The 14,779-nt window shown below is 34.8% G+C and overlaps 1 protein-coding gene across 1 annotated transcript; it reads left to right on the top strand.

The window, feature by feature from the left end:
• Positions 1-7,085: 7,085 nt before the first annotated feature.
• BNAC09G12500D lies at positions 7,086-10,384 on the top strand. The gene is made up of 7 exons (XM_013825246.3): positions 7,086-7,486; positions 7,570-7,854; positions 7,955-8,080; positions 8,446-8,780; positions 8,897-9,395; positions 9,473-9,505; positions 9,577-10,384. The coding sequence occupies exons 1-7, from the start codon at positions 7,324-7,326 to the stop codon at positions 10,083-10,085; spliced, it is 1,950 nt and encodes a 649-aa protein (XP_013680700.1). The 5' UTR covers positions 7,086-7,323; the 3' UTR covers positions 10,086-10,384.
• The last annotated feature ends 4,395 nt before the right edge of the window (positions 10,385-14,779 follow it).

Below are 14,779 nucleotides of genomic sequence, written 5' to 3'. Positions count from 1 at the left end.
TGGCTCTGATACCACTTGATACGCCTTAAAAGGATCACTCGACCGGATTTGAAAGAAAGATATGAACTCCAAGAGGAGATCTGATGGAATGAGGGGTGACACTAAAGGTTGCGGAATAGCCCAAAGATACTACCAGACTTCGATCGTTGCCGGATGTGACGCACCGGTCCAACAAAAGAAGGATCGAAACTTGGAGATAACCTCACCAAGAAACTAAGAAGTGTTCTAAACAAAAAACAATGAGAGAAACTCATAAAAAAGGAAAAACAATCTGTTTTATTTCTTGGCTCTAAGGCCTTATTTATAGGATTACAAGTTGTAGAGATCCAAAGAAAAATGTGCTAAAAACAAGACATTGGAAATAGAAACAAAGACTTGACTAAATAAAGTCTTTGACTGAAACTTGGACTACCTCTTCATATAGCCACGACCAGGACTTTGAAAGGTGAATAATATACTCCTGATATGGGCCAAGACATGTCCCTTTGAGGCCTGGTCGAAATCCATCTTTTCCCTTAGCCAATATTTATCGGTTTCTCCATTTGGCCCAAACAAGTTCGTTTTTGAATCTTTTTGAAAACCATCAAGCCCAATGCTTTATTGAACATTTAGAACATGAATAATAACCTTTGTCATGATTGAATTGACCGTTGGTTCATCAGAAAGAAGGTTAGCCATTTCGAGCTTCTCGGGTGGTCTGAATTCGCGAGAACTGAAGATCACCTGATTTGTAAATAGCATAACTATCACATATGAACTTTGTTTGATCTGATTCTTCTTCAAGGAGCTCCGTAATTGAGTTGAGAATATTCTCCAAGTGATTTCATGCGTAGAAGCCTCGTGGTTTGGAAGATATGAGTCAAAAAATGAACATATATCTTTACTGCTTTCCATGATCAAGCCATGCATGCTTGTTTTGCCCGGTGCGCTACCCCACGGCACATCAAGATCCGTCCTACGAAGACCTACGCCTGGCCGGATTTTACTTGCACCATGTTGAAGATCTCTTGTTAGACTTTCTTTCATAGTCTGCATAATTGTTTAATAAATCGCTTTTTCCGGGAATTGAAACATGGACCTCCAATAATGCGCAATCTGCAAGAAATTGCATAGTTTGGGATTTGAACCCTAGACCTAGATGTAGAAGCCTTTAAACCTTAACCAATAGGATACGGTGCTTCCACACTATTATTTTAATACAGTTTAGGTTTATATTAAAATTTTAATTAATTTAGAAAAACAAACCATTCACACAATGACACATATTTACATAAAAGTTTCGAAGAGGTTTTTTATAGGATGTGTTTTCAGTATCGATTGCTAACCTCTCTCCTACTTTTTCATTTCTTTTGATTTTTTTATATGTTAGGAACTCTATTACACATCTCCCCCATTAGAGATGACCTTAGGTTGTTACAAAAATTGTAAATAGTTTTTTTTATATTTTGTATGTATAATTAAAAATAAAGTTAAGCATTTTTCCAATCTAAAACATAAAATATTTCTTATATTTTTAATAACTAATATATTATTATATAAAAAAATTAATGTATTCATTAATTTACGGTTCACTCGCAGTCGACCCAATAACCCGGTGATTCGGTATATTGTCTAGTTTAGTGTCCGGGTTAAGTTTCAAAACAATTTAAATAAGAATTATTTTTTGGATCTAGGTTACTTGGAAGCGTCATAGGATGTCTGTTTTTCGTTTCAGAATCAGTATTAGAAATGAAAGCTTGTGGAAGCATTAGGAATCTCGTTTCCAAAATATTCCAAAATCACCTTTTGCTCCGCTTTGCAATCTCGCTTTTCTTAAACAACCCTATAATATAAATAAGTAATAAATATAGAATCATGTTTTTATTTATTCAAAATGCAAAAAATAATTGTCTTAAATTGAGAGAATAATATATGAAAATATTAAAATTAATACTAAAATTATCTTTGTGCCCAGTATTTTTATAGAAATATTCCATATACATTTGAATATATTGTGATATATGAAAAATAATTAATTTGATTAACTAGATAACATATTTTATAAATTTAATTGTTAGTATTTCACAATTATAATATAAATCAGTTGAATGGATTAATTATTTAATAAATGGGTGTTTTTTATTTTTTATTTAAATCAGATAATTGTTAGTCATAAGTTTTATAAAATTATTGTTATATTTTAAATATATATATATATATATATTAGATATGAAAACATATATGATTTATAGTTTTTTAGAATATCTCACTACTACATTTCCATATGATTTCGCTTCCACGTACACATTTCTCATTCAATGCAACATGAGTCTGAATATAATTAGTTAAATAAAAATAAAAATTGAATTAAAAATTAAGGGATACTCTGAATAAAAAATTACACATGAAATAATTCATTAATTATATTTTAATATATAAACTATTTTATTTTAAAATTTAAATATAAATGAATATTGTTTTCTAGCATAATCTATTTAAAATATTTTTAAAAGGTAATTTCGAAAATTCATCACTTTACATTGTTATTATCATTTAAAATATAATTAAAATATTTATATAATTTGAATTTTCGTTTATAAATCAAAATAACTTAATTTTAATTTCTAATAATAATTTATGTTAACTAGAATTTAAATTAACTAATTTTCAGAAATAATTTTGAAAAGATTCAAAAAATATTTTGTTAGATTATTATTAGATTAATTTTCTTATGAATGGTCCAAACTAAGGCTGGGAAAATAGACCGAACCCGAACTAAACCCGATCCGATAAAAATGAATACGAACCGATCCAAATCAGACATAAATACCGAATGGATCTTGTTTTATGTATTTCAGATGATGGGTTTTATCCGAACCAAACCCAACCTAAATGGATATCCGATAGAATCTGAAAGATTTAAAATCCAAAAAAAAACTTGTACTAAACATGATCTCAAATCCTAATATGTATTCCCATGTTCAGAATCGCGATAGGCGTGAGTCGGGCGGTTGGTCTGGGCCTAGCGAGTTGTAGAAAACTCGGAGATTAATTTTCAAAAATTAATCAATTTTCTGATACATTATAGATATGAATTAATAATTTCCGTAAAATGTAATTATTTTGACAGTAGTAGAGTCCGAAACTCAAGGTGCGTTTTTTGTCTTTTACTTTTATATTTATTCATAGTTGGAATTTGAATCATCTCCTTCCCCAATATGCTCTAGGGTTCGCAAACAAAATTTTAGAGCCGCCATACCTTTGTTTCATCGATTTCATCAGTTTTTTTTTGCGTTTTTCTTGATGTTTATGCTTAATATTCGTAGATTTAACATGTACCACTCGATTTTAAGCTTAAAACCTCAAAAACGTGTATTTTTTTTGGACGACTCCGAGTTAGTGGCCAAATAAGATGAAATCGCCTCGCTTAACCTCCGCGAACCGTTTCCCGCCGCTTAATCGGCCGGTGCGGCCGCGTTTTAGAACATGGATACTAAAACCTGGATGTATCCACAATACATTAAGATATTATTAAGCATCTAAAATAATTATCTATTACATGAATAACTGACTCAAATGCTTAGTTTAATATATATTTTTGGTATTTGTTTAATATTAATGTTTTTGGTATTTTGGCAACTGCATTTGAAATTCAGTTATGAATAAGTTTGTTTATCAACAATGTTTTTTTAAAGATTAAATAGTGTTACTTAGGTTTATAGAGTTTCTAGTTGTTAATTTTCATTTGTTTACGTTTCATTATCTAATGATAGTTCAAAGAAGTGTCTCGTATGGTTGATAGACGAGTCTCCCAAAATTATTTTGGATGAAATCAATATGGTTTGAGGAAGTCATGTAAACAAATTATTGGATATATTTAGTTTAATCAAGTACAAATCAATATTTTTAGAATTGATAACCCGATTAATATATGAAATGAAACTATTTCGGGTTCAGTTGGATCTTGGACATGTACCTAAACCCGAACCAAACCCGACTAAAAACCAAACCGTATCCGACCCGAACTTTTAAAATATCCGAATGGAGTTGAAATTCATGAAACCGAAAACCCGAAATCCAAGTGGACCTGGGCCGAAACCCGATTGCCAGTCTTTCATACTCTAAGGTAATCCTACTCTCCTCTCTTGTTTCATACTCTATTATGGTCTCCTTGATGAGCGGGTTGAGTCCATTTACGAGGACTCTAACACGTGCTGTTGTTTTTGTTAGCTCATGTTTCTCGTAGCTCCCTATTTCCTTGCCAATACAGCGGAGCATCTCGTCATGCCAGAAATGGAGTGGTAGCCGTTTTATGCGTATCCAGAAGGGTATCATTGCAGGGATACGGTCTGTTGTCCAAGACTCGTTGTAGGCTTTCCTCACCTTCACACTTGAACTCAAAACAGTTGTGTCCCAGATTTGCGCCTACTACTCTCCGCTGCGTGTTCCACTTTCTGAGGCAGTAAGGGTATAAGATCCTAGATCCTTTGTTCTTGAGGGTTAGTGAGGCGGCCTATCAGAGTTAGCGTGTTCTCCTTGATGAGAGCAGAGGTATCCACATGTGAGCTCTAATCCTCTTGACTTGTGGCTCATGTTTGTTGCTAAGCCTTTTCTTTTTCTAATGCATAAAACCGTCGATTCATGCTTGTTCTTCTGGAGAGTCTTCGGAAAAAACCAGAGGTGAATCGAGCAAAATCTTTGTTAGAGAAGCCTGTGAAATAAGAGACTGTGCTGGAGGAGTTACTTTGTCGACTCCGAGCATAATGTTTGGTTGCGTTGCTACTCAGCGGTGGTTTAGAGATTCAGGGTGTGAAGCTGTGTAAAACCGTCACTAATTGAGGTTTCAGAGCTTGGGCAATGTTTAGATCTCAGAAACATCAAGCTTGAATCTTTGGGGAGTTTGGTTGTTTTTTGGAGGATGCTTCTTCTAGCAAAGGATTAGGGATGCGTATCTTTGCCCGCTGATACAGTGATTCACATCAAATGCTTAGGAACAAGGCGAGTTGAACCCGTGTCGCAGCGAATATATGAACTCATTCTGAAAAAGACTGAATGGTGTGAGACTCTCCATCAACCGACATCCTTCACGGAGAACGTCATATCTCCGTTGAAATATATGTTGACTGCAAATGCATATTGGGACAGATACAGTTGATGATTGTGGTGGAATTTGAAGAATTTTAGGTGTTAAAAGGTTTATTATTGGGATCTACTTAACAAAAAAAAAGTTTATAACACCAAGATAGTTGATTATAATAAAAATGACGTTTTCTGTATCCAAATGAAATGAAAATTTCTCTATTTATAGATCATAAAATATGAATTTTGATATAATTTTTATTTTTATAAAATTTTCATGACAAAATAAATGAATGTGAATTATTGGATGGAGATAAAAATAAAATAAAAAAAATCTGCACAACCAATGAAAATAGGGTTAGTTTTTGAAATAACCAATTTTGATAACAAAATTAAGAAAATATTAAATAGCATTGATTTTGACATAATTAGATCTCATATCATTTGTTCATTTTTCTTCCGGTTATAGCCTCTCTCCTTTCAGGTTACCGGTAAATAAATGATGATGAGGAGTATATATGGAAGTAGTAGATATAAACGAACAGCTGTGAAAAAATCGGAAGATGCCTCAGCTGCAAAAGTGGCAAACCAAAGGAAACGATGATTGTGGTTGAGGACCAAATATAAATGGAATGAATCATGCTAAATGAAAAATAAGAAATTAAATGAAGGAAGAGAAAGAGGAGAGAGAGATAGATTGTAAACGACATTTTTATTATATCATTCTAAAATAGAATATAATATAGTAAAATAGAATAGTAACTATATGATTTACAATAATTATTATGGAAGAGAAAATTCTCATAGGAAGAGGAAGAAGAGGGTATGAGCAGGAGGAGGAAAGATGAAGATTGAGATCAAGAGGAAGGTGAGATGGAGATAGAGAGATATATTGTAAAGTGACATTTCTATTTTATGTAGGTGAGTAATATAGAATAGAATACATATTACAATACACTATTCATTTTCTCTAATTTTGATTCCTATTTTCACTATCGATTGTTGAACCATCAAAAAATTAATCGCCAACATCACAAGATTCACCTCGATCGTCATCTCCTCCAGTTTAGTCATCATCATCAAGGAAGACGACTATAGATTTCCGATGACTAGCAATCAACTTTATGCTTTCAGATCAATGAATTATTTTTTGTGATGGTCGTGGTGGCGGTGACAACGGTGATGGTGACTTAGAGATGAATGTAACTATCGAGGATGTAAAAGTGATTACGAAGAGGTACAATTTATTTTATTTATTAGAGACTTTTTATTTATTTTAGTTAAATTCTTAATTATACTTTATTTTCTAGTTATAAAGTACAATTTCCCATGAAAATAACATTTTTATCCATATTAAAAAATATATATCCAAATAAAGGATGCATGCTTACACGCATCAAACATTTTTACCAATAACATTTCGTCAAGTAGCAAAGTCGGGCCACCAAAAAAAAAAGTTCAACGGTTGAATACTTTCAATTTAGTCGAAACCACATATTTTCTACTAAGATTTCAACACTCTTCTTATTTTACATTCAATAGTTTCAATGTATTTGGTTTAGGAGCACACCACAGTTGTTCCGCATCTATCAAAGGTATTGTTCCGGTCAAAATTAAGGTGAATTTAGTGTTGATAGAAATAAAAGTGAATTTATTTAAAATCAAATAATAATAAAATGTATATAAACATTTAACGGACACTAGAGAATCTAACGGCGTTGGTATTCAGATAAGGGGTAATCCCGTCGAATAAATATGCCCAAGCCAACACCTGAACACTCCATGGGAACATTTCAGAAACTCACCAAAAAAGATACGTGCGAAAGCCTAGATGACTCAGTAAAGCCGTTAGATCATAAAATCCTCGTCACCAGTCTGTATCTAACGGTTGCTAATAACTGTCTACAGCAATAATGCAGTAAACACGTCATGCGTACCGGTGCAGACGAGCACACCGGAACATAGAGCATATCCAAAGATGACAAAATTAATTTTCCAAAAACTATAAATACTCATCTTTAATCCACTCTCATATTTTCATTTGCCCTAGAAAAATCAACCACGCAGCCGCACCATCGCCTTCTTCTTCTTCTTCCCCCAAATCGTCAAATCCCTAAATCAATCTCACTCTTTTCGAGCTTTCGATTTTCCCACACGAATTAAATTAGCTTCTCTCGAGCTCGATCGAAGCTTTTTTAGCTTGGAAGAAGAAGAAGAGATGTCTTCTTCGTCTCGCAGCCTACACGGTTGCGATGTCGTCTTCTGATGGACGTTTTGGAGGTTTCTTGTCCCGTGGTGGTTTCTTTGCAGGCTAAGCTTATGGGATCCGAAGGGTGCGGCGGAGTTAGGGTTTCGTCGAATAAAACAGCAGACAACAGCAACTGTGAGAAGACTCGCGTCGAGATTGAGCGTTCAATTAGTAAGAAAGGTTAGACCTTTTTTTACTTGCGTTATAGATCCAGTCAGAGATTTGGTAAATTTGCTAACTTTTAAAGATTCTAAATCTTCCAGGAGGAGGGGTTTCAGATCCGTCTCAATGGCGCAAGTTAATGCACTCACACGACTTTGTACATGATAGGCTTACCAAACTCCGAGTTGAAAGTTCTTCCGAGCCTCAGAACGGTTATCTACCGATCGCCAGTCCTGAAAGTGCAGAGTCTTCTAGGAAAAGAGGAAAGCTTTCGAGAAATAGTAGTAGCAACCTTACTTCCAAAAGGTCTAGATTGATTCTTTTAGATGACACTGTCAGAGATAATGACTCCAAGGAGTTATCTGGACAAGGATCTACTCTCTCAGGTAACTTTAGAGTATGTAATATGTTCTTGAAGTTTGTTCCGAGATGCTACTTTTTAATTTGGCTACTTATTATTTTTTTTTTGTTTAATGCTGTGCATAGATAAACCCTTAGCAGTGAAGCAACGAAGCAGCTGTAATGGCAGGCGAAGTGATAAGAGGACTCCAAAAGTTCTCACTAGAACTTTTTCAACTGTCAATCCAGCCACTGGCGAAAATGCTTATTTTGGTATGTGGTCCATTTACTTTGGCTAGTTCTTGTGTACTTTCAATCTGAACTTTGAAGTGAATTTACAAGTGAACCTGTTTTGATGTAGCTCTAGAGGTTCCCTTGGTTGTGTGGTGATTTTCAGTCTCTTTTCTCTTAGTCTCCTTAACATCAAACTGAAAAGGTTTCATTGGCTGACATACTCTTTGGATCTCTATAGTACCAATGTGACTATGTGAGAGTCACAGCACCTGTGTTTTCACTAGTATTTTCATTTAAACACGACATTTTTGATATGGCAAGGTCTTGTCCTCATGTCATGACATGCTATGATCTTTTTCTATTGTTCTGTGTACCTCATAAGTCATAATCTGCCTTGCATGCAGGTGCCTATGGCTTGAAGCCTGATATAAATGATGTTACCAAACTCGTTGAAGATTTGTCACTGAACAAGCTTCTTGAAGGCTCTTATGAGTGTCCTTCTTTGGGCAAAGACAAAATGAAGAAACTTGAGAAGACTAATGACACTTTGCTGAGTGTAGTCAGAAATGTTTGGTCTGTTCTTCCAACTAGAAGGCCTGTTCAATCACAAATCTCTGCTGAATTAGACGCTTCCATCAGCAGATCTCTGGAGTCGCCTAGCTCTATCTCTGCAACAGTAAATGGTGAAAACAGCGTTAAAGTAAATGCTCTTGATGGAGATCTATCCTCATCTTCTAAGGTGTGTTACCTAATTCAATACTTTGAAATTTCATATATATTCTGACATGGCCTTAGCTGCTTCTGTATGCTTCTGTTGATTCAACTGAAAAGTTATCTACTCTTGTGTATTTTCAGGATCATTGTGTCAATCCTGAGATTCCTTCCTCACCACTTAATTTTCCATTATGCGAGTCTAGCGATGTATTGAAAAGATTAGGGCTTCCTTCGCCGAAAGATTTAGATTCTCTGCTCCAAGACGCTTCAAAACCTTCTCAGAACTCTAAGAACATGTTAGATCAGCAGCGTTCAGCTAAACAACTACCTCTACGTGGCGGATTGCCACATTTCCCGTGGTCACAGGCTTATAATGCGAGCTCTAGAACCAACTCGGAAGCTGCAAAGCTTCTTACTGGCAAAACGCTTTGTCAAGGGCGATGGCTAAGAATAGCCGAGACTACTATGAGCTCTCAGGAGAGTATAACCAATCATTTCGCAAATCTGGATTCACTCACTTTCAACCAAAACTTAGTCCTTCCAGTACAGAAGCAAACTGGTGCTGGAACTAAGACCACTTCGTGCCAGTGCACAGAAGCATCTGTGTCTACCTTTCAAAAAGCGTCATGTGTTCCTACTGGTAAGAATCTAAATTTTCACCCTTTTATTCTTTTAACTAAAATTGTATGATATGGATTTGTGTCTCATCAAATGCAGAAGCAGAGGGCTCGCGAGATGTTCAAGACGATGGTATGTTTTCACAAATGCCATTTCAATTTCTCATCACCTAGTCATATGATTGATGCTATGTTTTTCTGCAGCTCGATCCTGTCCTCAGCTACTAGCAGCTGCTCAAACGCTTTGTGACTTTGCAGTCCAATCCGGAAACCACAACAACAACCCAAACGGAATCCTCAGGTGGCCAACGATGCTTTCTCAGAAGTCAATGAAGGCCCGCAAATCCAAACTAATAGAAACGCCTCTTGAAAGGCACGGAACAACTGAATCCTCCTCCTCCTTACATCTTATCTCAAGCAGCAAGAAGAACAACCACGTGAGAAAAGATTCAGCAGCGCTGCATAATCATCATGATCGCCATCATCTTCCTAAGCCCTCAAAGAGACTGAAACTATCAACGATGGAGAACAAGAAAGGATCATTCCCGAGCTCATCAGCATCCGCGATAGAGTCAGATAGAAAACATTCATCTTCAAGCAAGTTCAAGAATCATTCCCGTATGATGATGCCGCCGCCTCCACCACCAACGAGAACACTCCAAAAATCTTCCACTTATCCTCATAAAGCTCGGAGGTTTCCAGGAATCGGTTGATAGATCCATATAAAAACCAATCTTATTTACACAAAGCCGGTCTGGTATTACAAGGGGGACAAAACCACTTCGTAGGAGTCGTATGTAAATATGAATGTTGTCACGGTGTAAGGTAGGTTCTCTATTTGCACAGTTTAGGAGGTGCAGAAGACTATATATATAGTTTATATATGTATTGCCTTCAATGTTGTAACATTTATTTTTTCATTTGTAGTTGTAGCCCACACAGTTCTTTTAAGGTCTGTTGTGTTTAAAGATTATTAATTCTACGAGGTTAATGATATAAATCCCAACTTCAATATCTTTGTAGTAGTATGTATATGGTTGGTGATGTTAAATTTCAAATAAAGATTCTGGCTGAGCTGAAGATTTTTGCATGTTACGTTGATGAGGCTTTGGAAAGTTCAGATAAAATTGACCGGGAGATTGCGGTGAAGTGGTAAGGGGAAGAGCTCGGATGTCACCACATTTCAGGTTTGATCCTCCTGTCATGCGAAACTAAATCATATTTTTTTGGTCATCCTATACGGATATGGGCTATTGCATTTCGGCCCATTTGAATATCCGGAAGAGGGTCTATCCGTGGACTGCACTTTTCATCCGGGAGTTAGGTCTGTGTCTTTAATAGATCCGGGTTTAATCATTTTCTTTAAAAAAAAAAAATTCAGATAAATTTTGAGGTTAGAGATGGTTTTGCAGTAGGGAAGAGTAAAAGAAACAATAATAGGAGCTAGGAATATTTCTTTGATCAAATGGAGCTACGAATATTTGATGTAGTATTTTCATGTTTCACAGTTCACACGGGTAATGGAGTGCATGAATGTGTTACAAGTGGTTTTTTGCAACTGTTACAAGTGGTTTTTTGCAACAAACTATTTTAACGTGGTGTTTTCATAGACATAATGGTCAGCTTTCTTGGCACAAAGAGTATTGGATATGCATGATGTATTTCACCACTTTTGTGGATACCGAAAAAAATTGTAGTTACATTGTTAATTGTATCTTAAAGATAAATTTATTAAAAATCTCAATGCAGATTTCATTAATTAATATAAACAAATTTTAACTATTAAGAATATTTATGGACGATAGTTAAATTGTTAATTGCTATCGGTTTAGAGTCAATGGAAATTGTTTACTTTAAAATTTTGTAAAAAACTAAACATTAAAAATATTTTAAAATATCTTCTTTTTTGGTAATAAAATATCTTTTGGTAAGAGAGGGGAGTAACAATTTGAAATATGTCCCTTTAACGTGTTGAACAGAAAATAGGAGGCTTCATTTTTGTCACACACAATATAGATGGTTGTTAGAGTTTGGTCTGCTTCTAGTTATCATATCACATTTAGACTATTAGCTTTGTTTTGTTCAAAAAAAAAAAAAGACTATTAGCTTTGAAAATTTCGTCAACTCCTAAATTTGGAATTGTTCTTTTTAGTCTCCACCAACAACACAGTATTCTTGGTCACAAATCAGACGACGCGTACAAATAAGATTCTCATGAATTTGAAGTATTTTATATTTACAACTTAAAATTTAATAGTCATCATGGCCTTTTACGTTTTCACCAAACGCAGTGAACGCATCACTGCTCAAACTTGTTCTTGTTTCCAAATTTTCAGGCGCCTAAGCCGTGTAACGCTAAAAAGATTTTGTCCATGACATTGACATGCTATATTAATTTCGTATTGTCGGTAGCGGTTGCGGGAGTCGTGATTGTGGAAGACTATACACAAGACTCGTGTTCAACGGGTCAACTTGTATGTAATCTTCACCCTCCTCTTCTTAGGAACCTCCTCTATCTTATGTTCCTCGTAAAATACTGTTTGGCTCATAAGTCTTAAGTCATAGTCTTGTATCATTTAACTGTTTTTAATTTAAACATCCTTTTTGAGGATTAATTTAAGGGAGAATTTGTTGTATATGTATAAGAGGACATAAAATAAAGAATATAGCCATACTACAATAATTACTATTTGATGGAACAATTTGGCATATTTTTACTTTATTCTCTTTGAGAACATGTCACGTACATTTAACATATTATTAAAAATGACGTATTATTATACCGTACTATGTATATTAAATAAATAGTATATAAAAGTATAGAAAAAATATACAAAAGTAACATGCATTTGAGGAGGAGGAACAGCAGGGGAAGAAGAGGAAGAGGAAGAGGAGGAGGTGGAGGTGGAGGGAGAAAGAAAGATGAGAAGTAAGAGCAAGGGGAGGAGAGAGGAAGAAGAAGAGGAGGAGGGAGGAGGGAGGAGGGAGAAGAAGAGGAGGGAGGAGGTGGAGGGAAAAGGAAGGAGGGAGCTCCAAAAAATTATACTAAGTAAATAGAGTAATATACTATAAGTATTAGTAACACATTGTTTTAAATGCGTTTAATTAAATGTATTATTTTATTTTAATGAATAGTATAGTATAATTTTTGTCCGATATTGTTTAAAAATTAGGTTTAAAAATTTTAAGTTATACCATATGTAAAAAAAATATGTATATCGTTACTAATATAATTATTTAGTTAAATTATATTTGATCCAAAAGATATACATCAATAAAATTTGGAGGGGGAGAAAAAAAAAAGACAAAAAAAAAATGAAAAAGAAACAAAAGAAACAAAAGAAATATGAAAATCAATGGTCAAGATTTGTTCAAAGGGTAAAATAAGTAATATTACATAAAATACACAGAATACTCTAACTTGATTATTGCTATGGATATATACTTTATTTCTTTTTTTGTTACGTATATGTGCCTCAATTTCCCTTAATTTAAACATTATTTCAACCTCGAAATATAAAATAACTTTTTGTTTATTTACTGAGAAGACATACTCTACACATGTGTAACTAATGGGTTGTTTATAAATAATTATTTTAACCTAAGATAATATATTTTTAATTTTGGAAAGCCATCATGAAGTCGGTTCTAGTTCAAACTTTATGTATGTGGTGTCACACCGATCACGATCGGAGAGTTCGTATTTCTTACGTGGTTAACATACTTTTGAAATTATGTTTTATTTACTGGTGTTATTTAAATGAATTACATTTTAAGTTTACACAGAAAAACCGAGGAAATTAATCTATGAGTTTGATAGCAACCAGAAAATCAATTTTACCAACTTTTTCTAAAAGCATCATATCAAAGTAGTACAACAGAAAATTCTCTATCAAATAGTACACGAGAGACTACAATGTGAAATTGTACTCTATTTTGAAGTACAATTGAGAAAAAAAATTGAGTCATTTAAGTAAATATACAAAACACACTCGGTAATTGCAAATGTATGCACCATTCGAAAGTATTTGCACATATGGTTATTTGTTAGGCATGATCAGACAATATTATCCTAAACACCAAATGATAAAGCTACACTATAAACATGTGTAACAACACCTATTGTGCAAAATATACAAACGATGAAGAAAAAGTTTTGCAAAAAAAAAGTGATTAAACACATCAAATCTATCAGTTTATCGTTCACAATATGAGACTCAAAGATTATCAAACTCCCTTTGTTACCTTAAGAAAATACCTCAAAACTCAAGCTCTCACAGCAATCTCTAAATCTCACAAGTTCATGGCACATCTCATCATCAACTTATATAGAGTTTATTATCCTAATCTCATTAGGATTCATCCTTATCTAAAACACATATTAAATAGGATTAACACAAATAGATTCAAGTTTATCTCCAACATTCACCCTCCTAAACTTGAAGACTTCACTCGCCAGATCTCTCACTCCAATCAGCTCTCTCATTTCACCAAACTTTGTTCTTCCAAGTGCTTTGGTCAGCACATCAGCTTTCTGAAGACTTCCTGCAATATGCTCCACTTCAACCTGATCATTGTCGATGCATTCTCTGATGAAATGATACCTCTTATGGATGTGCTTACTGCGTCCATGAAAGACAGGATTCTTCGTCAATGCAATGGCTGATTTGTTGTCTATTTTGATCATGACCCTTTCGCATGGCTTCTCCACAACCTCAGCTAGTAGTTCCTGCAGCCATATTCCTTGTTTAGCCACCTCAGTGGCTGCCATAAATTCAGCTTCACAAGACGACAACGCAACGGTTTCCTGCTTGCTGGAACACCATGTTATCAAACAGTTGTTGAGGTAGAACATGTGACCAGTAGTGCTCCTTCCATCATCAACACATACATTGTGACTGCTGTCACTGTATCCAACCAATGTCGATTCTCCAGTTCTTTTATACTCCAATCCGTAGCTTGAAGTTCCCTTTACATAACGTAACACCTACTTCAAAGCTGCGAAGTGTGTCTCCTTTGGTTCATGCATATACCGGCTCAATACTCCAACTGAATAGGCAAGATCAGGACGAGTGTGCAGTAGGTATCGTAAACACCCTATAACACGTCGAAAGTCCTTTTCTTCTACGCTTCGCTCTTCTTTAGCTTTTGACAATACCAAACCTGCATCCATCGGAATTAATGTAGCATTGCATTCACTCATGCTCGTCTCTTCCAGTATCTTCCTTGCATAACTCTCCTGCTTCAAATTGATTCCTCCACCATGTTGCAGTACCTCAATGCCTAAGTAGTATGTCAGTAACCCCAGATCAGTCATCTCAAACTTGGAAGACATGTTTCGCTTGAACTCATGTATCATATCTGCTTTAGACCCAGTAATCAATAGATCGTCCGCATACACGGCTAC

The sequence above is a fragment of the Brassica napus genome, chromosome C9, assembly GCF_020379485.1.
Source record: "Brassica napus cultivar Da-Ae chromosome C9, Da-Ae, whole genome shotgun sequence".
Classification (NCBI taxonomy): domain Eukaryota; kingdom Viridiplantae; phylum Streptophyta; class Magnoliopsida; order Brassicales; family Brassicaceae; genus Brassica; species Brassica napus.
Note: the sequence above shows the minus strand (reverse complement) of the source record. Positions and strands in the feature narration are given on the sequence as shown.